The sequence below is a fragment of the Rhinoraja longicauda genome, chromosome 23 (genome assembly GCF_053455715.1).
Source record: "Rhinoraja longicauda isolate Sanriku21f chromosome 23, sRhiLon1.1, whole genome shotgun sequence".
In the NCBI taxonomy this organism is placed as follows: Eukaryota; Metazoa; Chordata; class Chondrichthyes; order Rajiformes; family Arhynchobatidae; genus Rhinoraja; species Rhinoraja longicauda.
In genome coordinates, this window is record NC_135975.1 from 2292552 (window position 1) to 2318739 (window position 26188).

General features: G+C 48.9%; 1 protein-coding gene across 5 annotated transcripts in view; it reads left to right on the top strand.

Annotated features, from left to right (window-relative positions):
- The window catches only part of pfkfb3 (6-phosphofructo-2-kinase/fructose-2,6-biphosphatase 3), a 53947-nt gene that overhangs the window by 20936 nt on the left and 6823 nt on the right, over positions 1 to 26188 (top strand). For 4 of the 5 annotated variants that reach the window (XM_078419481.1, XM_078419480.1, XM_078419479.1 and 1 more), the window contains exons 2-13: positions 6573 to 6698; positions 8479 to 8575; positions 10079 to 10145; positions 11494 to 11568; positions 13724 to 13780; positions 14855 to 14979; positions 16517 to 16724; positions 18365 to 18511; positions 19544 to 19648; positions 22169 to 22298; positions 22878 to 22940; positions 23231 to 23295. In XM_078419481.1, coding sequence (XP_078275607.1) covers positions 6573 to 6698; positions 8479 to 8575; positions 10079 to 10145; positions 11494 to 11568; positions 13724 to 13780; positions 14855 to 14979; positions 16517 to 16724; positions 18365 to 18511; positions 19544 to 19648; positions 22169 to 22298; positions 22878 to 22940; positions 23231 to 23295 — 1265 coding nt within the window. The remainder of the gene's footprint in view (positions 1 to 6572; positions 6699 to 8478; positions 8576 to 10078; positions 10146 to 11493; positions 11569 to 13723; positions 13781 to 14854; positions 14980 to 16516; positions 16725 to 18364; positions 18512 to 19543; positions 19649 to 22168; positions 22299 to 22877; positions 22941 to 23230; positions 23296 to 26188) is intronic. The other variant, XM_078419482.1, reaches the window with a different exon arrangement.

A 26188-nucleotide genomic window follows, 5' to 3' on the forward strand; every position in this document is an offset into this window, starting at 1 on the left:
CCATGCCGACCACCTGTCCACACGAGTTCTACGTTATCCCACTTTCTCATCCACTCCCAACACACCAGGGGGCAATTTACAGTTAACCTACAAACCCGCACGTTTTTGGAGTGTGGGAGGAAACCGGAGCACCCGGCGGAAACCCACGTGGTCACAGGGAGAACATGCAAACTCCACACAATCGAGCACCCGGAGAAAACCCACGGGGAGAACGTACAATCTCCGTACAGACAGCACCCATAGTCAGGATCGAACCCCGGGACCTCTGGCGCTGTGAGGCAGCAGCTCTACCCGCTGCGCCACCGTGTCGATATCCGAGGGAAACCCTTTGTGAAAGGTGAGCCTGTTGTCACGTCCCTTTCAAATTCAAATGCAGGCGTTGGATTGAATTGCAAATTGGTTCTTTTTCCAAAGGCGATCTCCAGCTCGTGGGTGTGACAGCTCTCTGGCCAAAACATTCGTGAGGCGGAACAATACAGGCGTGCCCCACCTACGATGCTTCGACTTGCGATATCACGACTTGGCCATGGTGCGAAGGGCGGCGCGCCAGTGCTCGCTCCCGGCCACGTGATCACGTGTATTCAATGCGTTTCAACGTACGATATTTTCGTTTTCCGATGGGTTTCTCGGATCGTCACCCTGTCGTAAGCTGGGGAACACCTGTAGCAGAAAACGCAGCATTCTGGTGAAGCTCTTTCTTGACTCAAAGTTAACTCTGTTGCCCTTCCCACAGACGCTGCCCGACCTGCTGAGTACTTGCCACACTTTCCAATTTTATTTTTGTTGGATTTCCAGCGCCTGCAGTTTTTATTTTCAGACTAGCATCCAGAGTTAGTTGGTTGACTTCATTGTCACATGTACTGGGGTACAGTGGAAAGCTTTTGCTGCGTGCTAACCAGTCAGTGGTAAGATTGCTGTTGTCGCCTCTCAATCAGGGTGTGGGTTTTGGCCGATGGCGATGGACGAACCTCTTCATACCTCCTCCCACCTGGATTACCAGCCTCCCCCCTGGAGTCTAAAGAGACACTACCGTAACATCACCTATCCATGTTCTCCAGAGATGCTGCCTGACTACGGGTGCTGTCTGTACGGAGTTTGTACGTTCTCCCCGTGACCTGCGTGGGTTTTTCCACGGATGCTACGGGTTTCCCCCTACGTTCCAAAGACGTTCAGGTTTGCAGGTTAATTTGGCTTTGGTAAAAATGATAAATTGTCCCTAGTGTGTGTAGGATAGTGTTAATGTGCGGGGATCGCTGGTTGGTGTGGACTCGGTGGGCTGATGGGCCAGTTTCCACGCTGTATCTCTAAACTAAGGGTGATTGTTGGTCGGCACGGACTGGGTGGGCCGAAGGGCCTGTTTCCACGCTGTGTCTCTAAACAAAACACAGCAGATTTGACTTCCTCTTATGATGCCCGCAAGGGCCTGATTACCAATGAGGTGCTTTTAATTTGTCACCATTGAGTGATGTTTTGCAATCATTATTATCTGCAGTCAGTGAAATGATGCTGGTCTTGTGATTGATCCCTGAGGGCACAGGTCTCGTGTGAGAGAGAGAGAGGGAGCGCTGGGCTACCTGTTTGGTCACGGGGCCTTGTCCCATAACACTGGCCTCCCACTCCCACTTCACCAGACGTCATCTTCACACGGTTGCAAGTGATAGGAGCAGAATTAGGCCATTCGGCCCATCAAGTCTACTCCGCCATTCAATCACGGCTGATCCATCTCTCCCTCCTAACCCCATTCTCCTGCCTTCTCCCCATAACCCCCGACACCGTACTAATCAAGAATCTATCTGGTTTAAAAATATCCATTGATTTGGCTTAAACTGCCTTCTGTGGCAATGAATTCCACAGATGCACCACTTCTACTCAAGAAATCCCTCCTCATCTCCTTCCTTAAAGTACATCCTTTTTCTCTGAGGCTGTGCCCTCTGATTCTCTCTATTAAAGGTGCACCTACACACTAAAGATTGAGCAACATCTGTCAACATCTGTGCAAGTTTGTAGGAACTGAACATGCTGGGAGCACATTCACATCCTAACTGTGCTGACTGTTCTTGTGTGGATGGTGACGCTTTAACATTATGGGTGGCGCAGCGGGTAGAGTCCCGGGTTCCATCCTGACCACGGGCGCTGTCTGTACGGAGTTTGTATGTTCTCCCCGTGACCTGCGTGGGTTTTCTCCGGGTGCTCCGGTTTCCTCCCATACCCCAAAGACGTGCGGGTTTGCAGGGTAATCGGCCCCTCTGTAAATTGTCCCTTACGTAGGATAGAACCAGTTATTGGTGATCGCTGGTGGATGCCGACTTGATGGGCCGAATGGCCTGTTTCCGGACGATCTCTACGCTAAACTTGAGGATTTGGAGGTTGACTGGCCTCTTGGGACACAGCATGGAAAGGGGCCCTTCGGCCCATCGAGTCCATGCTGACCATCAATCACCCGTTCACACTGGTTCTAACATATATCGTACACACTAGGAACAATTTACAGTCGCCAAATTAACATACAAACCTGCTTGTCTGTCCTTCTAAACCTTTCCTATCCATGTACCTGTCCAAATGTCTTTTAAATGTTGAAATGATACCACCTCTGGCAGCTTGTTCCATACATGTGCCACCCTCTGAGAGAAAAAGTTGTCCCCTTGGGACCCTATTAAATCTTTCCCCTCTCACCTTCAACCCAAGACCCTCTTGTTCTTGATTCCCCTACTCTAGGTAAAAGACTCTGTACATTCATCGTATCTATGATTCTATACACCTCTATAAGATCACCCCTCATCCTCCTGAGCTCCAAGGAACAGAGTCCTGGCCTGCCCAACCTCTACCTGCAGCTCACTCCCTCGAGGATCTTATAGAAACTTACAAAATTCTTAAGGGGTTGGACAGGCTAGATGCAGGAAGATTGTTCCCGATGTTGGGGAAGTCCAGAACAAGGGGTCACAGTTTAAGGATAAGGGGGAAGTCTTTTAGGACCGAGATGAGAAAACATTTCTTCACACAGAGAGTGGTGAGTCTGTGGAATTCTCTGCCACAGAAGGTAGTTGAGGCCAGGTCATTGGCTATATTTAAGAGGGAGTTAGATGTGGCCCTTGTGGCTAAAGGGATCAGGGGGTATGGAGAGAAGGCAGGTACGGGATACTGAGTTGGATGATCAGCCATGATCATATTGAATGGCCAAATGGCCTACTCCTGCACCTATTTTCTATGTTTCTATGAGTCCTGGCAACGTCCTCTGTCAAATGTCCCTTGCAGGGGATAGAACCAGTTTGTTAACTGGTGGTTCTAGTTAATAAACCAGTTTATTAACCAGGGCCAACTAACGTCCCTGTTACTTTGCGCGCTAAGGCGGTTATTGATACGTAAGCAGCCAGTGTTGGCTGATATCTTGTGACCACATCCTGATGGTATTCATAGTCCTTTCGAATATCGTTGACCATCACCTGACTTCCAGGCAGTCACGGGCTGGTATGGTGTGTCAGTGGAATCGTGCTGTTAAATGAAACACTTCCTCTGCTTGCATTCCACACAGTAAATGTTCAACGCAAAAAGGCTTTGATCAATGATTTGTTAGTTGCAGTGGGGCTTGTGGGAGTCAATCACTTGGCCTTGTGCAGTCCCGTGCCCTTGAATAAGATCAGGGTTGATTTAGAGGGCCGAGAGAGTTTAACTGCTGTTAGACTACAGAGATCACAGCGTGGAAACAGGCCCTTCGGCCCACTGAGTCCGTGCTGACAAGTGATCGCCCTGTGCACGAACACTACCCTGCACACAACGGGGGACAATATACAATTTTGCCAAAGCCAATCAACCTACTAACCTGCACATTATTGGGGTGTGGGAGGAATCCGGAGAAAACCCACGTGGTCAGAGGGCACAGCCTCTGAATTAAAGGACGTTCCTTTAGGAAGGAGATGAGGAGGAATTTCTTTAGTCAGTAGGTAGTGAATCTGTGGAGGCCAAGTCAATGTGGCTGTGGAGGCCAAGTCAATGGATATTTTTAAGGCAGAGATTCTTGATCAGTACGGGTGTCGGGGGTTATGGGGAGAGGGCGGGAGAATGGGGTTAGGAAGGAGAGATAGACCAGCCATGATTGAATGGAGGAATAGACTTGATGGGCCGAATGGCCTGATTCTGCTCCTCTGACTTACGACCTTATGGTTCACCTTGCCAACTTTTCTCCATTGATTAATTTTTCTTGGTGCTAAAGTCTTATCAGTCACACTGTGTCCTTGCAGTGCAGTGAGTGTTGAATGCCAAAGATCACAATCTGAGTCCCAGATAACGTCTTAGCCCAACCTCTCTATAGCTCACACTTTGACTGAACAAATTCTTTCTCACTTCCTTCCTAAAAGTACGTCCTCTTATTCTGAGGCTGTGACCTCTGGTCCTAGTCTCTCCCACTAGTGGAAACATCCTCTCCACCTTCAGTCTACCCAGGCCTTTCGCTATTCGGTGAGTTTCAATGAAGTCCCCCCCCCCCCATCATCCTTCTAAACTCCAGCGAGTACAGGCTCAGTGCTCATCGTGTGTTAACCCACTCATTGCTGGGATAGTTCTCGTAAACCTCCTCTGGACCCTCTCCAGTGCCAGCACATCCACCTGAAGCTGCTCACAATATTGCAAATGGCGGTAAGCGGTGTGGGTGGGTGGGTTAAAGCGTTGCACGGTGGCGCAGCGGTAGAGTTGCTGCCTCACAGCGCTAGAGACCCGGGTTCCATCTCGACTACGGGCGCCGTCTGTACGGAGTTTGCACGTTCTCCCCGTGACCTGCGTGGGTTTTCTCCGAGATCTTCAGTTTCGTCCCACACTCCAAAGAAGTACAGGTTTGTAGGTTAACTGGCTTGGTGTATGTGTAAATTGTCCCTAGTGGGCGTAGGATAGTGTTAATGTGCGGTCAACGCTGGTCGGAGCGGACGTGGTGGGCCGAAGGGCCTGTTTCTGCGCTGTATCTCTAAACTAAACAACATTTAAGACATTTGGACAGGAACGTGGACAGGACAGGTTTAGAGGGACATGGGACAAACGTGGGCAGGTGGGATTAGTGTAGATGGGGCGTCTTGTTCGGCATGGGCAAGTTGGGCTGTGTGGTCTGTATGGGTTTCCGTGCTGTACAACTCTAAAAGGACAGAGTGCTGGAGTAACTCAGTGGGTCAGCCACCATCTCCAGACAACATCTCAACTCGAAAGGGTTTGTAGATTAGTTGGCTTGGTATAAAATGTCAAATGCAATTTTACATTTTTACCAAGCCAAGAAGAAGGGTCTCGACCCGAAACGTCACCCATTCCTTCTCTCCTGAGATGCTGCCTGACCTGCTGAGTTACTCCAGCATTTTGTGAATATCAGCCAATTAATCTAATGTGTGTGGGATAGTGTTAATGTGAGGGGGTCGGTGAGCTGAAGGGCCTGTTTCTGTGCGTGTGTACGTATCAATTGTGGTTCGTAAGAAGTAGGAATGGTTTAAGGAGAGGGGGTACGTTTACAGATGTGTGGGGGAGGTTTTTTTAGAGGATGGGCATGGTGGGGAGCAGGTGTGATCGTGGCTTTTAAGAGGCTTTTGGATAGTTCAGTTTAGTTTATTGTCACGTGCACTGAGGTACAGTGAAAAGCTTTAGTTGGACCCGTGTGGGTTTTCTCCAAGATCTTCGGTTTCCTCCCACACTCCAAAGACGTGCGGGTTTGTGGGTTAATTGGCTTGGTGTAAATGTAAAAATTGTCCCTAGTGTGTGTACGATAGTGTTAATGTGCGAGGATCGCTGGGCGGTGTGGATTCGATGGGCCGAAGGGCCTGTTTACGCGCTGTATCTCTAAACTAAACAATCGAAGGTAGACACAAAATGCTGGAGTAACTCAGCGGGTCAGGCAGCATCTCAGGAGAGAAGGAATGGGTGACGTTTCGGGTCTTTCCCTGACATCAGTCTGAAGAAGGGTCTTGACCTGAAATGTCACCCATTCCTTCTCTCCAGAGATGCTGCCTGTCCTGCTGAGTTACTCCAGCATTTTGTGTCTACCTTCGATTTAAACCAGCATCTGCTGTTGTTTTTCCAACACATGATCTATACCAATCTATACCATCTGTAGTGTGTAGATGCATGATAAGGGACAGGTGTGTGGGTCTGGAGGGGTTGGATCAGGTGCAGGCCAGAGGCATTAGTTTAATACAATGTGAAAACTAGGCTGAAGGGCTCGTTCTGTTCCTGTGTGGTTCTGTTGTTTTTTGCTGCCCGGGGACTGCTTTTAATTTCCTGATTACATCAGGCTATTGCATCAGATTCCACCAGGCCTGCAGCGTCTTAAGTAGGAAGTCAAAAGTCCTGTGTTGTGCAAATTTTCTTTGTCATCTGATTTTGTAATTTGCAAGGTTTGTTTGGTTCGAAGATCTGAAGAAGGGTCTCGACACGAAACATCACCCATTCCTTCTCTCCCGAGATGCTGCCTGACCCGCTGAGTTACTCCAGCATTTTGTGTACCTTCATGCTCCACGTGTTGTATCTGGGCATGTTTTGGGCAAAGTCTTGGTTTTGGGCACAGTGAGAGTGAGTTAACGGGCTGTTTTATGTTTTGTGTTGACCAGCGTGCATCCCGCCTCTCACCAACTCCCCCACCGTCATTGTGATGGTCGGCCTTCCGGCCCGGGGCAAGACCTACATCGCCAAGAAGCTGACCCGCTACCTCAACTGGATTGGAGCCCCAACCAAAGGCAAGTGTGCCGACTGAGTGGACACCACTAGTTCAGTTTGGAGACACAGTGCGGAAACAGGCCCTTTAGCCCATCGAGTCCGCACCGACCAGCGATCCCCGCACACTAATCTAACACACACACACACACACACACACACACACACACACACACACACACACACACACACACACACACACACCAATTTACATTTGCACCAAGCCAATTAACCTACAAACTTGTATGTCTTTGCAGTGTGGGGGGAAACCGAAGATGTGGGCAGCACGGTGGCGCAGTGGTAGATTTGCTGCCTTACCGCGAATGCAGCGACGGAGACCCGGGTTCCATCCCGACCACGGGTGCCGTCTGTACGGAGTTTGTACGTTCTCCCCGTGACCTGCGTGGGTTTTCTCCGAGATCTTTGATTTCCTCCCACACTCCAAAGACATACAGGCATGTAGGTTAATTGGCTTGGTAAATGTCACTGGTGTGTGTAGGATAGTGTTAATGTGCGGGGATTGCTAGTGGGCGCAGACCCGGTGGGCCCTGTTTCTGTGCTGTAGCTCTAAACTAAACTGAACTGAAATCGCGAAGAAAACCCATGTGGGTCACGGGGAGAGCGTGCAAACTCCGTACAGACAGCACCCGTAGTCGGGATTGAACCCGGGTCTCTGGCGCTCTGAGGCAGCAACTCTACCGCTGCGCCACCGTGCCACTAGGTTCAGGTTTATTATTGTTGCGTGTAGCGGGGTGCAGTGAAAGGTTTAGTTTTGCATTCTATCCAAACAGATCGGATAATGTATATTAAAAGATATCTGGCTGTGTGTACACAGATAAGAAAGGCTTGGAGGAAATCTAAGCAGAGGACAGGGGCTTAAGGGGGCAATTTAAAAGGAAACTGAGGGGCGACTTGTACACAAAGGGTGGTAGGCGTATGGAACGAGTTGCCACAGGATGAGTGAGGCAGGTGCTATCACAATATTTAGAAAAACACTTGGACAGGTACATGGATAGGAAATGTTTCAAGGGATATGGGCTAAACGCAGGCAGGTGGGACTAGTATAGATCGGGCATGTTACTCAGTGTGGGCAAGATGGGCAGAAGGGCCTGTTTCTGTGCTCTATGACTCTAATTACAATCCAGCCAAACTTGTGTACAACAGGTAGAGCAAAGGGGAAGATACAGAACATAGTTCTCAGCATTGTAGCGCATCGGTTCCAGAGACAAAGTCCAATGTCTGCAATGCGGTAGAGGTGAATCGGACAGTACCCCAGCTTATGGAATCCTGATAACAGGGGAAGATGCGATATAACCGTTATGTTGATGGAGAAAGCATCTTTTAAATGCTCATGTTTTAGAAACATAAAAAATAGGTGCAGGAGTAGGCCATTCAGCCCTTCGAGCCAGCACCTCCATTCAATATGATCATGGCAGATCATCCAAAATCAGTTCCCTGTTCCTGCTTTCTCCCCATATCCCCTGATACCTGATTCCTAAATCTAATTCTCTTTTGAAAACATCCAGCGAATTGGCCTCCACTGCCTTCTGTGGCAGTGAATCCCACAGATTGACAACCCTCTGGGTGAAGAGGTTTTTCCTCACCTCAGACCCCTGGTTCTGGATTCTCCCCAACATGGGGAACATTTTTTCCTGCATCGAGCCTGTTCAATCCTTTGAAGAATTTTATCTGTTTCTGTAAGATCCAACCTCTCTCTCTCCCTTCTAATTTCCAGTGACTACAAGACCAGTCTACCATTCTTTCATCGTGTGTTTTGTACTAATCGCTCTCCCCTTCCTCCAGTTTTCAACGTTGGCGAGTACCGTCGGGAGGCCGTCAAATGGTATCGATCGTATGACTTCTTTCGCCACGACAATGAAGACGCTATGAAGATTCGGAAGTAAGTGGGTTTCAGTTTCTGTTGAGTTTGGTTTCGGGGGATCTGTCACCGGAGATGCTGCCTGACCCGCCAAGTTACACAAGTTCACAAGTTATAGTAGAATTGGGCTATTCGGCCCATCGAGTCCACTCCGCCATTCAATCATGGCTGATCTCTGCCTCCTTACCCCATTTTCTGCCTCTTCCCCATAAACTCTTCAGTCTGAAGAAGGGTCTCGACCCGAAACGTCACCCATTCCTTCTCTCCCAAGATGCTGCCTGACCCGCTGAGTTACTCCAGCATTTTGTGAATAAAACTCTTGACACCGTTCTAATCAAGAATTTGTCTATCTCTGCCTTAAAGATATCCACTGACTTGGCCTCCACAGCCCTCTGTGGCAAAGAGTTCCACAGATTCACCACCCTCTGACTTAAAGTTGCTCCTCCCCTCCTTTCTAATAGAGCAGCCTTTAATTCTGAGGCTGTTCCCTCTGGTCCTAGACTCTCCCACCAGTGGAAACATCCTCTCCACATCCACTCTATCCAGGCCTTTCACTGTTCTGCAATTTTCAATAAGGTCCCCCCCTCGACCGTCTAAACTCCAGCGAGTACTAGCCCAGTACTAGCCCAGTACTAGCCCAAACGCTCATCCTAGGCTATCCCACTCATTCCTGGGATCGTTCTTGTAAATCTCCTCTGGACCCTCTCTAGAGTCTCCAGCTTTTTGTGTCTATCTTCGGTTTCACCCAGCGCCTGCAGTTCCTTCCTACACTGGGCATCCAGGTTCCTTCCTACACTCCAGAGAAGTGTGGGCTGATTCAGTGGACTCTCCTGTCCAGGGCCTGGTGTGGTGTCAAGGAAGGAATTTTTTTTTTTTAATCCTTTGGCAGGATTACGTTGTGTTAATTGTTTCCAAGCACAATAGCCCCAAGTGTATTTGCAGCCGCCTTCTACTGATGAGTCATGGTTTGTGTTCTGTGTAGGAAGGAACTGCAGATGCTGATTTAAACCGAAGATAGACACAGAAAGCTGGAGTAACTCAGCGGGACACGCAGCTTCTACGGAGAGAAGGAATGGAGCAGTGTCTCTGCCAGAAACGTCACCCATTCCTTCTCTCCAGATGCTGTCTGTCCCGCTGAGTTACTCCAGCTTTTTGTGTCTATATTCGGTTCGTGTTGTGTCTTGGGTTGCCAACTTCCTCACTCCCAAATACGGGACAGAGGGCGATGTCGCCGCCCCGCGCCCCACGTGACTTCACCCAGCCAGCGGCCACGCGCACCCGCTCCACCAATGGCGGCCGCCCGGGCCTGGAGCACGTGGCCGCTGGCTGGGTGAGGGCTCGTGGGGCGCGGGGCGGTGACGTCACCCTTTGTCCCTTATTTGGGAGTGAGGAAGTTGGCAACCCTACTAATACAGGACAAGGACGGTCCCGTACGGGACAAACTAACTTATCCCACATTACGGCTGATACGGGACAGTTGGCAATACTCGTTGTGTCTGACCTGTGGTCATCGTCTTCCCACAGACAGTGTGCCTTAGCTGCCTTGAGGGATGTCAAGACCTACCTCTCCGAGGAGGGCGGCCAAATAGCGGTAAGTCCCTCGCCACGCCTGGTCGCGTGTGTTGCTGCGTCGAACGTACAACAGTACAGCACAGGAACAGGCCCTTCGGCCCACAATGTCCGTGCTGCAACTCATTGCCACGGACGGCTGTGGGGCCAGGTCATTGGCTGTTTTTAAAGGGGACACAAGTTTTTCACACTAAGGGTGGTGGGTGTATGGAACGAGCTGCCAGAGGAGGTAGTTGAGGCAGGGACTATCCCAACGTTTAAGAAACAGTTAGACAGGTACATGGATAGGACAAGTTTGGAGGACCAAACGCAGGCAGGTGGGACTAGAGTAGATGGGACATGTTGGCCGGTGTGGGCAAGTTGGGCCGAAGGGCCTGTTTCCACACTGTATCACTCCATGACTAAGTTCACAAAGTTATAGGAGTAGAATAAGGCCCATCAAGTCTACTCCACCACTCAATCATGGCTGATCTCTGCCTCTTAATCCCATTTCCTGCCGACTCCTGATAACCCTTGACACCCGTTCTAATCAAGAATTGTCTAACTCTACATTAAAATATATCCACTGACTTGGCCTCCACAGCCTTCTGTGGCAATGAGTCCCCACAGATTCACCACCCTCCGACATTGATATGTTCTTGATTAGTACGGGTATCAAAGGCTTACGGGGAGAAGGCAAAGGAATGGGGTTGTGGGGGAGAGTAGATTTAGTTTAGAGATTCAGCGTGGCAATGGGCTCTTCGATGGCCCACCGAGTCACCCCTGCACTCGTTCTATCCTGTGTACTAGGGGTTATTTACAGAAGCCAATTATCATACGGCAGCTGTACGCCTTTGGAATGTGGGAGGAAACCCGCGCGGTCACTAGGGGAACGCGCAAACTCTGCAGAAACCAGCGCTCACTACGGCCCACCCAGTCCGTGCCGACCAGTGATCACACCGTACACCAGCACTATCCTACACACACTAGGGACAAGTTACAATTTACAGAGGGCCGATTAACCTACAAACCCGTGCGTCTCTGGAGTGTGGGAGGAAACCGGAGCACCCGGAGAAAACCCACGCAGGTCGCGGGGAGAACGTACAAACTCCGTGCAGACAGCGCCCGTAGTCGGGATCGAACCCGGGTCTCTGGCGCTGTGAGGCAGCAGCTCTATTGCTGTGCCACCGTGTGCCCTCTTTATCACAAGCCCAAGGAAAAGTGGCAGAGCAGAGGGGCCATCTTGGTCGGTGTGGGTATGGGGATCCGCTTCTGTGCTGTACGTCTCGGTGATTATAACTGGTCATTGATGGGCCTGTTAATCGTCAGTCTATTGAGAGAAATTAAAACTCGGAACACATGGTGACTGGACTCTCCTTCTCGATCGCCAGGTTTTTGATGCCACCAACACCACCAGGGATAGGAGAGAAATGATTGTGAACTTTGCTGAGGAGAATGGGTGGAAGGTGAGTGTGGAATTTAGATGCTGCCTTCATCTTTGAAGTTGACACTGAACTAAATCATGAGGGGAATAGATCGGGTAGACGCACAGAGTCTCTTGCCCAGAGCAGGGGAATCGGGAACCAGAGGACATAGGTTTAAGGTGAAGGGGGAAAGGATTTAATAGGAACCTGAGGGGTAACTTCATCACACAAAGGGCGGTGGGAACGAGCTGCCGGAAGAGGTTGTTGAGGCCGGGACTATCGCAACGTTCAAGGATCATTTGGATAGGGAGATGGATAGGACAGGTTTGGAGGAATGTGGGCCAGATGCAGGCAGATGGAACTAGTGTAGATGGGGCATGCTGGTTGGTGTGGGCAAGTTGGGCTGAAGGGCCTGTTTCCATGTGGTATCACTATGAATCTTGGACTGGGCAAGGGTTATATCTTGTGACATCCAAAATTGGTGCCCTTGGTTTTGAAGTTAAGGGGTGTGAGCAGTTTTAAAGTTTTGTCTGTGCCATATGTGATGCCAAGACCAACTCTCACCTGCCTGCACATGATCCATATCCCAACATTCCCTGCCCATCCAAAAGTCTCTTAAACGCCACTGTCGTATCTGCCTCCACCCCCACCCCTGGCAGCGCGTTCCAGGCCCCCACCACCCTCTTTAAACAAACAAATTGCCCCATGCATCTCCTTTAAAGGTTACCGTCTTTACCGTCTAGTATTTGGTTTTTTCATCTTTGTGCCTACACTATCTGTGCCTCTCAGATCTCCCCCTCTGCCCCCTGTGCTTTGCTGGGAGAACAATTCAAGTCTGTGGTTTTAATGAACGTTGGTCACAGGGACGGCACTCGCTGCACCAGGGACCCGGGTTCCATCCCGACCGCGGGCGCCGTCTGTACGGAGTTTGCACCTTCTCCCCGTGACCTGCGTGGGTTTTCTCCGGGATCTTCCGTTTCCTCCCACACTCCAAAGACGTGCAGGTTTGTAGGTTAATTGGCTTGGTATAAATGTAAGTCGTCCCTAGTGTGTGTAGGATAGTGTTAGTGTGCGGGGATCGCTGGTCGGCACGGACCCGGTGGGCCGAAGGGCCTGTTTCCACGCTGTATCTCTAAACTGAAATGTTGACCTGCGAGCTTGACATCAGTGGTGGGTAAAGACACCCCAAATATCACCAGAGAATATTGCAACATCAGGGGGAAGTATAGTACGATAGTAATGTTGATACAAGGATTTATAGGTCACTAGACCTAGTGGACCCGTTGGGCCCAAACCTCTCCTGCATTGGTGCAGCACCCTCTCCTCCCCTCCCCTCACCCCCCTCCCCCTCTCCTCCCCTCCCCTCACCCCCCTCCCCCTCTTACCCCCCTCCCTCCCTAGGAGGTAGATTTAAACTTTAAAATGTGAATAACTTAAAAAACATAACACCGATTTCAATGAGACTTCTTCCATTAGCACCAAAGGGACGACGGTGAGTAAGGTGGGCCTAACATTGTCGCGCTATCGTGTACCGTTTTGGCTGTAGTTCAGGAACAAACAAACAAACAAACAAGAGTTTTAGCATATAGATATATATATATATATGGCTTCTACTAATCAAGATGTGTTCCTTAAGGGTCAGGAGTTACTTGACATGAAGCCACAACATGTAAAATATTTATAATACTTAAAACAAGGCCTCTAATAGTTCCTTTTAGTTTATCGCCACTTGTACCAAGGTATGGTGAAAAGAGTTTGTTGCGTGCTAACCAGTCAGCGGAAAGACAATACCTGATTACAATCAAGCCATTTACAGCGTACAGATACATGATAAGGGAACAACGTTTAGTGCAAGGTAAAGCCAGTAAAATCCGATCAAGGATAGTCCGAGGGTCACCAATGAGGTAGATAGTAGTTCAGCACTGCTCTCTGGTTGTGGTAGGATGGTTCAGTTGCCTGATAACAATAGAGTATATTATTGTGTGTCAATCAGGGTGTTGTGCTAAATAATTCACTGCTTCGAGAGGATAAAAAGTTAAACTTGATTACAGGGCCCTGGTGAGACCGCACCTGGAGTATTGTGTGCAGTTTTGGTCGTCTAATTTGAGGAAGGACATTCTTGCTATTGAGGGAGTGCAGCGTAGACTAAATGTGAATTAGCAAGGGATGAGGAAATGAACTTTTCTTTCTTTTGTAGGTGTTTTTTGTCGAGTCTGTCTGTGATGATCCGAGTATAGTCGCTGCTAATATAATGGTAAGTGGTGGTGAGTTTAACAATGACTTGTTTTAACTCTTCTCTTCCACTACGTTCCTTCTCTGGGTTCACGATTCGCACTTCTATTCTTGCACCTTTTTGTCTTTTCATTTTTCAAATTGATAAGTTCTAGGAGCAGAATTAGGCCATTCGGCCCATCGAGTCTACTCTGCCATTCAATCATGGCTGATCGATCTCTCCCTCTCAACCCCATTCTCCTGCCTTCTCCCCATAGAAGGCATTGGAGGCCAATTCACTGGAGTTAGATTTAGCTCTTAGGGCTAACAGAATCAAGGGATATGGGGAGAAGGCAGGAACGGGGTACTGATTTTGGATGATCAGCCATGATCGCATTGAATGGCGGTGCTGGCTCGAGGGGCTGAATGGCCTCCACCTGCACCTATTTTCCATGTTTCTATAAACCACTGACACCCATACTAATCGTGAATCTTTGTCCAATCATTTCACTATCAATTTCTAAAAAAATATTGTGTCTGATTATCAAATATAAAATTAATATCAAATATTAATATTTGATATTAAATCCAAATAGTGACAATGAAGAAGGGTTCCGACCCAGGACGTCACCTATCCACATTCTCCACAGATGCTGCCTGACCCGCTGAGTTACTCCAGCACTCTGTGTCTGACTCTTAACTGCCTGCACATACTCCATGTCCCTCCATTCCCTGTATATCCATTTGCCTATCTGAAAGCTTCTTAAATGCCTCAACTATCTCCGTCTTTATTGTGTAGGAAAAGAACTGCAGATGCTGGTTAACATCGAAGTTAGACACAAAATGCTGGAGTAACTCGGCGGTGACAGGCAGCATCTCGGGAGAGAAGGAATGGGTGACGTTTCGGGTCGAGACCCTTCTTCAGACCCGAATCGTCACCCATTCCTTCTCTCCCGAGATGCTGCAAGTCCCGCTGAGTTACTCCAGCATTTTGTGTCTGTCTTCGGTCTTTATCTTGTCTGTTGTTTGTAAGCCAGCATCTGCACTACCGTGTGTCCACATTGTGTGATGTATTGTGGTGGAGGCTGTGTTTGAATGGATGTTTTGATCTTGCCAGGATGTGAAGGTGTCTAGTCCAGATTACCTGGACTGCAACCGGGCCGATGCAATGGAAGATTTCCTCAAGAGAATCGAATGTTACAAAGCAACATATCAACCTTTAGACCCAGATTATTATGACAAGTGAGTACCATTGTGCAACCTGGTCCTTTTATAGTGATACAGCTTGGAAATAGGCCCTTCGGCCCAACTTGCCCACACCGGCCAACCTCTGCACTAGTCCCACCTGCCTGCGTTTGTCCCGTATCCCTCCACACCTGTCCTATCCACGTACCTGTCTAAATGTTACTTAAAGGTTGTGATAGTCCCCGCTCCAACTACCTCCTCCGGCAGCTCGTTCCAAACACCTGCCACCCTCTGTGTGAAGAAGTTACCCCTCAGATTCCTATTAAAACTTTCCTCCTTCACCTTAAACCTCTGCCCTCCGGCTCTCGATTCCCCTACACAGGACAAAAGTAGATTTGATGTCTGTTCTTAAACTCTTAAACCTTCCAAGTGCTGTACTTGTTCAGTTACAGTGAAGATGGCCTTTTGTTGAATGACGACAGAAACACGAGGAACTACAGATGCTGGAATCTTAGGGGCGGCACGGTGGCGCAGCGGTAGAGTTGCTGCCTCACAGCGCCAGAGACCTGGGTTCCATCCTGACTGCGGGTGCTGTCTGTACGGAGTTTGCATGCTCTCCCCGTGACTGCATGGGTGCTCCAATTACCTCCCACACTCCAAAGACGTGCGGTTTTGTTGGTTAATTGGTTTCAATAAAGATTGTAAATTGTCCCTAGTGTGGAGGATAGTGCTAGTGTACGAGGATCGCTGGTCGGTGCGGACTCGGTGGGCCTCAGTGCCTGTTTCCGTTCTGTATTTCTAAATTCCACAAAACAGTGTTGGAGTAACTCAGCGGGTCAGGCTGCATTTCTGGAAAACACGTGTAGGAAAACCCTCTCTTCTAGATGCAGCCTGACCCGCTGAGTTACTCCAGCATTTTGTGATTACTTTCTGCAGAACATGGGTAGGTGACGTTTCACAGAGTGCTGGAGTAACTCAGCGGGTCAGGCAGCATCTGTGGAGAACATGGATAGGTGACGTTTCACAGAGTGCTGGAGTAACTCAGCGGGTCAGGCAGCATCTGTGGAGAACATGGATAGGTGACGTTTCACAGAGTGCTGGAGTAACTCAGCGGGTCAGGCAGCATCTCTGGAGAACATGGATAGGTGACGTTTTGGGTCGTGTCACTTCTCCAGACTCAGTTTGGGATCAGTCTGAAGAAGGGTCCTGACCCAAAACGTCACCTATCCACGTCGCCCAGAAATGCCGCCTGACCCGCTGAGTTATAAGTCCCTAGTCATGTATCTACACACTGTAAATGAAACGATTGTAATCATGAATTGTCTTTCCGCTGACTGGTTAGCACGCCACAAAAGCTTATCACTGTACCTCGGTACACGTGAGAATAAACTAAACCAAACTGAGTTACTCCAGCATTTTGCATTAAGTGCAAGATTCCAGCATCTGCAATTCCGACAAATCTGATGCGCTACAATGCTGAGAACTATATCCTGCACTCTGTATCTTCCCCTTTGCTCTACCTGTTGTACTTGAGTTTGGTTTGATAGCTGTACTAACAGTTTATACGCTTCTCTCCCTCTCCGCGCCCCTTCAGGGACTTGTCGTTCATCAAGGTGATTAACGTGGGCCGCAGGTTCCTGGTGAACCGGGTGCTGGATCACATCCAGAGCAAGATTGTCTACTACCTGATGAACATCCATGTCCATCCTCGAACCATCTACTTGTGTCGACATGGGGAGAGTGACTATAACCTGAAGGGCAGGATCGGCGGCGACTCTGGCCTCTCGTACCGAGGGAAGAAGGTATGAGTGGGTTCACATATGATGGGCATTTGTCCGCTGGGCCTGTACTCATAGAAACATAGACCAGGAGGAGGCCATTCGGCCCTTCAAGCCAGCACTGCCATTCAATATGATCATGGCTGATCATCCACAACCAGTACTCCCTTCCTGCTTTCTCCCCATATCCCTTGATTCCATTAGCACTAAGAGCTAAATCTAACTCTCTCTTGAAAACATCCAGTGAATCGGCCTCCACTGCCTTCTGTGGCAGAGAATCCCACAGATTCACAACTCTCTGGGTGAAAAGGTTTTTCCTCATCTCAGTCCTAAATGGCCGACCCCTTATTCTTAAACTGTGACCCCTGGTTCTGGACTCCCCCAACATCGGGAACATTTTTCCTGCATCTAGCTTGTCCAGTCCTTTTATAATTTTATACGTTTCTATTAGATGGGGCAATTTAGCCGGCATGGGCAAGATGGGCCGAAGGGCCTGTCTCCGTGCTGTATGAAGCTGTGAATGGAACCGTGAACAGCTAGGATACCTTATCTGCTTGTTTACTTTTGCTGTACCATTGTTAAAAATAACTGGAACATTAAGTGAAAACACAATGTACAAATTCTTCACACCTGCAAATATTTTCAAGTTGGAGGTCTAAGCATTTTCTACTTGCAGTATTCATCGACAGTGCTGTTCTTTGATGAGATCTGTGTATTTAGACACTTTGCCCACGTTATCCTGACCATCTTTGGAGATGCATGCATTTTTATATTGTAAAACAAATGTTGGGGTTTATGAAGATAGACATAGGTGCCGGAGTAATTCAATGAGTCGGGCAAAAGGTCCAGTTTAGTTTATTGTCACGTGTACCTCCGAGGTACAGTGAAAAGGTTTTGTTGCTTGCTAACCAGTCAGAGGAAAGAACATACAGGATTACAATCGAGACGTTTACAGTGTACAGATGCATGATAATAATGAAAAAGGAAGACACAAAATGCTGTAATAACTCAGTGGGTCAGGCAGCATCTCTGGGGAACATGGATAGGTGACGTTTCACAGAGTGCTGGAGTAACTCAGCAGGTCAGGCAGCATCTGTGGGGAACATGGATAGGTGACGTTTCACAGAGTGCTGGAGTAACTCAGCGGGTCAGGCAGCATCGGTGGAGAACATGGATAGGTGACGTTTCACAGAGTGCTGGAGTAACTCAGCAGGTCAGGCAGCATCTGTGGGGAACATGGATAGGTGACGTTTCACAGAGTGCTGGAGTAACTCAGCGGGTCAGGCAGCATCGGTGGAGAACATGGATAGGTGACGTTTCACAGAGTGCTGGAGTAACTCAGCAGGTCAGGCAGCATCTCTGGAGAACATGGATAGGTGACGTTTCACAGGGTGCTGGAGTAACTCAGCGGGTCAGGCAGCATTTCTAGAGAGAAGGAATGGGTGACGTTTAGGGTCGAAACACCCTTATTCAGATAATAACGTTTAGTGCAAGGTAAAGCCAACAAAGTCTGATCAAGGGTCTCCAATGAGGTGGATAGTAGTTCAGCACTGCTCTCTGGTTGTGGTTGGTTGGTTCAGTTGCCGGATCACAGCTGGGAAGAAACTCCCTGAATCTGGAGGTGTGTGGTTTTTTTCACACTTGTGATTTTTTCCCCCCACCAGTTTTCCACGGCATTAAGAACCTTCCTGGAGGAGCAGAACATCAAGGATCTGAAGGTCTGGACCAGTCAGCTGAAGCGGACTATCCAGACTGCGGAGGTGTTGGACGGACAGTATGAGCAATGGAAGGCCCTCAACGAGATCGACGCGGTGAGTTGCGTCTTTTACGTTCCAGGAGCAGAATGAGGCCATTCGGCCCATCGAGTCTACTCCACCATTCAATCATGGCTGATCTATCTCTCCCTCCTAACCCCATTCTCCTGCCTTCTCCCCATTGATGCCCGTACTAATCAAGAATCTATCTCCACAATATCCATTGACGTTGTCTCCACAGCCTTCTATAGCAATGAATTCCACAGATTCACCGCCCTCTGACTAAAGAAATTCCTCCTCGTCTCCTTCCTAAAGGTGCATCCTTTTATTCTGAGGCTGTGACCTCTGGTCCTAGACTCCCCCACTAGTAGAAACATCTCAATGTCCACTCGATCCAGGCCACTCACTATTCGGTAAAGAGTCATATACAGCAGCTGTTCGGAACAGTCAGACTAGACTGATCATTCATTGAACAATGATTAATCTGATCTTTGGGCAACTTGCAACCCGGGGGCATGATCATTGATTTCTCTAATTTCAAGTAACCCTTGTATCCCCTCTCTCTCCACTTCCCCACCCCCCATCCTAGTCATCCTGCTAGTTTCACTGTTCATATCCATTTGTTATCATCTTTTCCACAGCCAACAATGGACCATTTTGGGCTCCACTGTTCCTGGGATAATCGGTTTACTTTGTTCCGAACCTTTTCATGCCTCTAGTTCCCTCTCTCCTGACTCTCTGTCTGGAGAAGGGTTTCTACCCGAAATGTCACCTATCCATGTTCTCCAGAGATGCTGCCTGACCCGCTGAGTTACTCCAGCACTCTGTGAAACGTCACCTATTCATGTTCTCCTGAGATGCTGCCTGACCCGCTGAGTTACTCCAGCGCTCTGTGTTGGCATTGGAGGGAAGACCCCCTGGTCCCTCTGGCTGGACCTTTGACCAGGTCCGTCGCTGTCTTCCTGTCTCCGTGGGCTCCTGGCTACGAGCCGGGCCTGCCGATGAGATATGACCATCTTCTGTGGCTCCTTGTTTCGAAGTGTCCTGGAGGTTGGGAGATGTGAGTTGATTTTGTTCCCTTGATTTCAGGGCGTGTGCGAGGACTTGACCTACGAAGAGATTAAGGAGCAACACCCAGAGGAGTACATCCTCCGTGAGCAAGACAAGTACTACTACAGATACCCGACGGGGGAGGTACGTTTCCACTCCTGCTCCCACTGACGGCGTGGGCGTTAGAGCTTGGTGCAGTTGTACAGGGCCCTGGTGAGACCACATCTGGAGTATTGTGTGCAGTTGTACAGGGCCCTGGTGAGACCACATCTGGAGTATTGTGTGCAGTTGTACAGGGCCCTGGTGAGACCACATCTGGAGTATTGTGTGCAGTTGTACAGGGCCCTGGTGAGACCACATCAGGAGTATTGTTTTCAGTTGTACAGGGCCCTGGTGAGACCACATCTGGAGTATTGTGTGCAGTTGTACAGGGCCCTGGTGAGACCACATCTGGAGTATTGTGTGCAGTTGTACAGGGCCCTGGTGAGACCACACCTGGAGTATTGTGTGCAGTTGTACAGGGCCCTGGTGAGACCACATCTGGAGTATTGTGTGCAGTTGTACAGGGCCCTGGTGAGACCACATCAGGAGTATTGTTTTCAGTTGTACAGGGCCCTGGTGAGACCACATCTGGAGTATTGTGTGCAGTTTTGGTCTCCTAATTTGAGGAAGCATATTCTTGCTATTGAGGCAGTGCAGCGTAGGTTAATAATATATTCATTTATTCGTCCCACACCGGGGATATTTACAGTGTTACAGCAACAAAGTGGATCGCAAGAGATCATTCGTTATAAATAAAAGATACATAAATTGTCATCAGTTTTCTGTGTGTTCTTAGCTGTTGTTGTTGACTGGTCTGCTGGGAGCAGTGCTGGTTGTGCAGTCTCGCAGCAGCGGGAAGGAAGGACCTCCTATATCTCTCCTTCACGCACTTGGGGTGAAGGAGTCTGTCACTGAAGGAGCTACTCCGTGCAGTGACAGTGTCCTGCATGGGGTGGGAGTCGTTGTCCAGCAACGATGTTAACTTTGCCATCATCCTCCTCTCTCACACCGCCTGCACTGAGTCGAGGGGGCAACCCAGGACAGAGCTGGCCTTCCTGACCAACTTGTCAAGTCTCTTCCCTTCCGCCGCTGAGATGCTGCTGCTCCAGCAGACCACTCCGTAGAAAATAGCCGATGCAACCACCGTGTTGTAGAAGGTTCACCAGGTTAATCCCCGGGATGGCGGGACTGTCCTGTGAGGAAAGACTGGGCTTGTATTCACTGGAATTTAGAAGTATGAGAGGGGTTCTTAGAGACGTGGAGGCCAATACACTGGACGAATTTAAATGAGAGTTAGATAGAGCTCTAGAGGCTAGTGGAATCAAGGGATATGGGGAGAAGGCAGGCACGGGTTACTGATTGTGGATGATCAGCCATGATCACAATGAATGGTGGTGCTGGCTCGAAGGGCAAAATGGCCTCCTCCTGCATCTATTTTCTATGTTTTCTCGGTATAAATACAGTCTCACAACATTCTATCGTTCCTTTGTTTTACATTTCTTAATCCAGTGGCAACTAAATCTGTGAGACCCTTTCTTGCAGAGCCTGAGAATTGTATTAAAATTTATTTGGTAAACCTTCATTTTAACGGAGCTCTTTATAATGGATCTCGATCGTGGCCAATCTATCTCTCTCTCTCTCTCTCAACCCCATTCTCCTGCCTTCTCCCCGTAACCCCGACATCTTTTACTTATTTCTAAAACTTCAATGGGTTTAGTGCTGTATAAAGTGGTTGGAACACCAAATCACGCATCACGGAGCCTCTGACGAATGTCAGCATCACTCAGAGAGAGGGAGGGAGAAATAGGGTTAGGAATCCACTTAATTTGCTGCGCACCGAGTCCGCGCCGACCAGCGATCCCCGCACATTAACACCATCCTACACCCACTAGGGACAATTTGTTTACGTGTATACCAAGCCAATTAACCTCCAAACCTGTCCGTCTTTGGAGTGTGGGAGGAAACCAGTTCAGAGATACAGTGGGGTAACAGGCCCTTCGGCCCACCGAATCCATGCTGACCCACGATCCCCGCACATTAACACTCTCCTACACACAGTAGGAACACTTTAGATTCAAGATTCAAGAGATTCAAGATAGCTTTATTTGTCATCCAAATTGGACGAAATTCAGTCACCCACAGTCCAACAATAAAAGCATTAAATAGGCATTAAAATTACACAACCCCCAAAACACACAAAAAAAGAAACATCCATCACAGTGAGTCTCCTCCAGTCCTCTCCTCATTGTGATGGAAGGCCACAATGTCTTTCCCTTCTCCTGCCGTCTTCTCCCGCAGTCAGGCTGTTGTGGTTGCAGGCCGCGCCGGACGGTCCGCTTTATACTTGCACCGTACGCAAACCCGAGCCAATTAACCTATAAAAACCTGCACGTCTTTGGAGTGTGGGAGGAAACCGAAGATCTCTTGTGATAACCCACGCAGGTCACGGGGAGAACGTACAATCTCCGCACAGACAGCACCCGTGGTCAGGGTGGAGCCCGGGTCCCTGGCGCTGCGAGGCAGCAACTCTACCGCTGCGCCACCGTGCCGCCCATTTGTGGATGTAAATTTGAAAGCGTGAGCTGTGGGTTTTTAACTGCGCCTTATTTTTTTTATTATTAGTCCTATCAAGACTTGGTTCAACGCCTGGAACCTGTTATAATGCAGCTGGAGAGACAGGGTGACGTCTTGGTCATTTGTCACCAGGCTGTCATGCGGTGTCTTCTTGCCTATTTCCTGGATAAAAGCGCAGGTAGGAGTTTAGTTTATAGTTTATTGTCGCGTGTACTACGTGGGGTAGAGTGAAAAGTTGTTGATGCGTGCTATCCAGTCAGTGGAAAGACAGTACGTGATTACAATCGAGCTGTCCACGGTGTGCAGATACATGATAAGGGAATAACGTTTAGTGCAAGGTAAAGCCACTAAATCCGATCAAGGATAGTCCGAGGGTCACCAATGAGGTGGATAGTAGTTCAGCACTGCTCTCTGGTTGTGGTAGGATGGTTCAGTTGCCTGATAACAGCCGGGAAGAAACTGTCCCTGAATCTGGAGGTGTGCGTTTTCACACTTCTGTACCTCTTGCCCGATGGGAGAGGGGAGAAGAGGGAGTGGCCTGGGGTGAGACTGGTCCTTGATGATGCTGCTGGCCTTGCCGAGGCAGCGTGAGGTGTAGATGGAGTCAGTGGTCGGTGAACAAGGCATTGGGTCCTATGGAGCTTAATTCTTCCGTAATGACCTGAGCCGCTGAGTTTCTCCAGCACTTGGTATCTTCGGGAATGTACAAGTCTGCTTTCCCAGTTTGCAGTTTACTGACGACGTATTTCTATTCCAGATGAGCTGCCCTATCTCAAGTGCCCCCTTCACACCGTACTCAAGTTAACTCCATTTGCTTTCGGTAAGTTGTGTGCTCTGTCCAACTCTTGAGATAGTCACAGCGTGGAAACAGGCCCTTCGGCCCATCTCGCCCACACCGACCAACATGTCCCATCTGCACTAGTTCCACCTGCTGGTGTTTGGTCCATATACCTCCAAACCTGTCCTATCCATGTACCTGTCCAAATGTTTCTTAAACGTTATGATAGTCCCAGCCACAACTACCTCCTCTGGCAGCTCGTTCCACAAACCCACCACCCTTTGTGTTTAAAAATTGGGCTGCTTGATGGTTTTAATGTTCTCTTTCCCCAGGGTGCAAGGTCGAGTCTATCTTCCTCAACGTGGAGGCTGTGAACACACACAGGGATCAGCCGGAGGTGAGTGTTCAGTTTGTTGCCCAGCAACCTGGTGTAGCGCCAATTCCAACGGTCCAGTGGTGTCTTTGTTGCCTCTGGTCCTAGACTCTCCCACTAGTGGAAACATCCTCACCACATCCACTCTATCCAGGCCGCTCACTATTCTGTACGTTTCAATGAGGTCCCCCCTCATCCTTCTAAACCCCAGCGAGTACAGGCCCAGTGCCGACAAACGCTCATCATATGTTAACCCACTCATTCTCGTAAGTCGTCTCTGTGGCGCAGCGGTAGAGCTACTGCCTCACAGCGCCAGGGACCCGGGTTTGATCCTGGCGCTGTCTGTACGGAGTTTGTACGTTCTCCCCATGACCTGCGTGGGTTTTCTCCGACATCTCGGGTTCCCTCCCACACTCAAGACGTGCAGGTTTGTAGGTTAATTGGCTTGGTACAAATGTAAAATTGTCCCTCGTGCGTGTACAGTAGTGGTTGGCGTGGGCCCAGTGGGCTGAAGGGCCTGTATCTGCGCTGTATCTCCAAAGACCCTCTCCAGTACCAACACATCCCTTCTACATTAATAAGCCACGTTTGGTCGGAGTCCATTTTGGATGAACCTATCCATGTTCTCCAGAGATGCTGCCTGACCCGCTGAGTTACTCCAGCACTCTGTGAAACGTCACCTATCCATGTTCTCCACAGATGCTGCCTGACCCGCTGAGTTACTCCAGCACTATTGTCTTTTAAAAAAAAATCACCATCTGCAGTTCTTGTGTCTTCGTTACAATTTAACTTTGATTTGAGATATTAAACACAGCCCGATCTCCTTATTTAAAACAATTTCTGTCATGGTGCACAGATGTGAAATGTAGGTGGAATGAATACTAACAATCTAACATTGGTTCACGTGATTCAAATATTCATATCGTTTGTGTATATTGAAGATGTTTATCCAAATGGTTCATCTGCTGAATTAGCAATGGAAGTGAATCTGATTGTTGAATTATCAGTCTTGTTTTTGGCGCTCTATTTTTAACTGGTTTACCGGGTGATTTCATCACTCTGCATTTCCGTGAAGTGATGGATTTGGACTCTGGAATGTTGTGGTTTTTCCCCGGATTGCTTTCTGTGGACACTTGGAAAGTGCCGAGACAGAATGAGGTTTATAGATTTAAGTTAATTGCCACCAATCAGATCACGTGGGTAGCGCTGAAAGATTTGTAGTCAATTTTAACCTGTTAGTTTAGGTTTCTTGTCACGTGTCCCGAGGTACAGTGAAAAGCTTTGTTTGCAAATGAACTGTCCTGCCAGCATCTAGAGAACAGTGTGTGTCAGGAAAAAAGTGCAGATGCTGGTTAAAATCGAAGGTAGGCACGAAATGCTGGAGTAACTCTGGGTCAGGCAGCATCTCGGGAGAGAAGGAATGGCTGTCGAAACATCTCCCATTCCTTCTCTCCAGAGATGCTGCCTGGCCCGCTGAGTTACTCCACCATTTTGTGTCTAACTAGAGAACAGTCCCGCGCTACGATCCAGGTCACTGGTGACTCTCAGACTGTCTTTGATCGGATTTACTGGCTTTATCTTGCACTAAACATTATTCCCTTTATCGTATACACTGGACGGCTCGATTGTAATTGTATATTGTCTTTCCGCTGACTGGTTAGCACGCAACAAAAGCTTTTCACTGTACCTCGGTACACGTGACAATAAACTAAACGGAACTATCGAAGCAAATAACACTATACTTAACTCCACACAAGCCAACCTCTAGTCTATAGGTAGAGCAGACAGTGCAGAAATGTGGGGCAGTTGATGGAGCTGCCAGATACCCATTCCTTCTCTCCTGAGATGCTGCCTGACCTGCTGAGTTACTCCAGCACTCTGTGAAATAGATACCCAGGTTCGATCCTGATCTTGGGTTCTGTCCATGTGGGGTTTGCACGTTCTCACTGTGACCGCGTGGGTTTCCTCCCACGTCCTGAAGATGTGCAGGAGGATTGGTTAATTGGGTGTCTGTAAATTGCTCCTGGTGTGTGGGAAGTGAAAGTGCGACAACATCGAGCTATTGTTTGGGCAACTGATCGTTGGCACGGACTGGATGGGCCGAAGGGCCTGTTTTCAAGCTGTATCTCTACATTGAAAAATAGTTCTCAGCATTGGGAGTAAGTGAACCAGGGTGACTTGTGTTTTTCACTGGTAATGTGTAGACTTTAATGTTGATGGTACTTTGTCAAAGTGAAGAATCTCTTCCGACACTCTTTATGAGGATGTTGCCAGGACTAGAGGGTGTGAGCTACAGGGAGAGGTTGAGCAGGCTGGGTCTCTATTCCATGGAGCGCTGGAGGATGAGGGGTGATATTATAGAGGTGTACAAAATCACGAGTGGAATAGATCGGGTAGATGCACAGTCTCTTGCCCAGAGTAGGGGAATCGAGGACCGGAGGACATGGGTTCAAGGTGAAGGGGAAAAGATTTAACTGGAATCTGAGGGGTAACCTTTTCCACACAGAGGGTGGTGGGTGTATGGAACAAGCTATCAGAGGAGTTAGTTAAGGCTGGGACTATCCCATCATTTAAGAAACAGTTGGACAGGTACATGGATAGGACAGGTTTGGAGGGATGTGGACCAAGTGCAGGCAAGTGGGACTAGTGTAGATGGAACATATTGGTCGGTGTGGGCAGGTGGGACTAGTGTAGATGGGGCATGTTGGTCGGTGCGGGCAGGTGGGACTAGTGTAGATGGGACATGTTGGTCAGTGCGGGCAGGTGGGACTAGTGTAGATGGGACATGTTGGTCGGTGTGGGCGAGTTGGGCCGAAGGGCCTGTTTCCACACTGTGTCACTCTGTGACTCTGGATTCAGAACACAGCGAGTATCGGCAGGGTCGTTCCACGGTCGGTTAGTGTTTTTATTTTGCAAT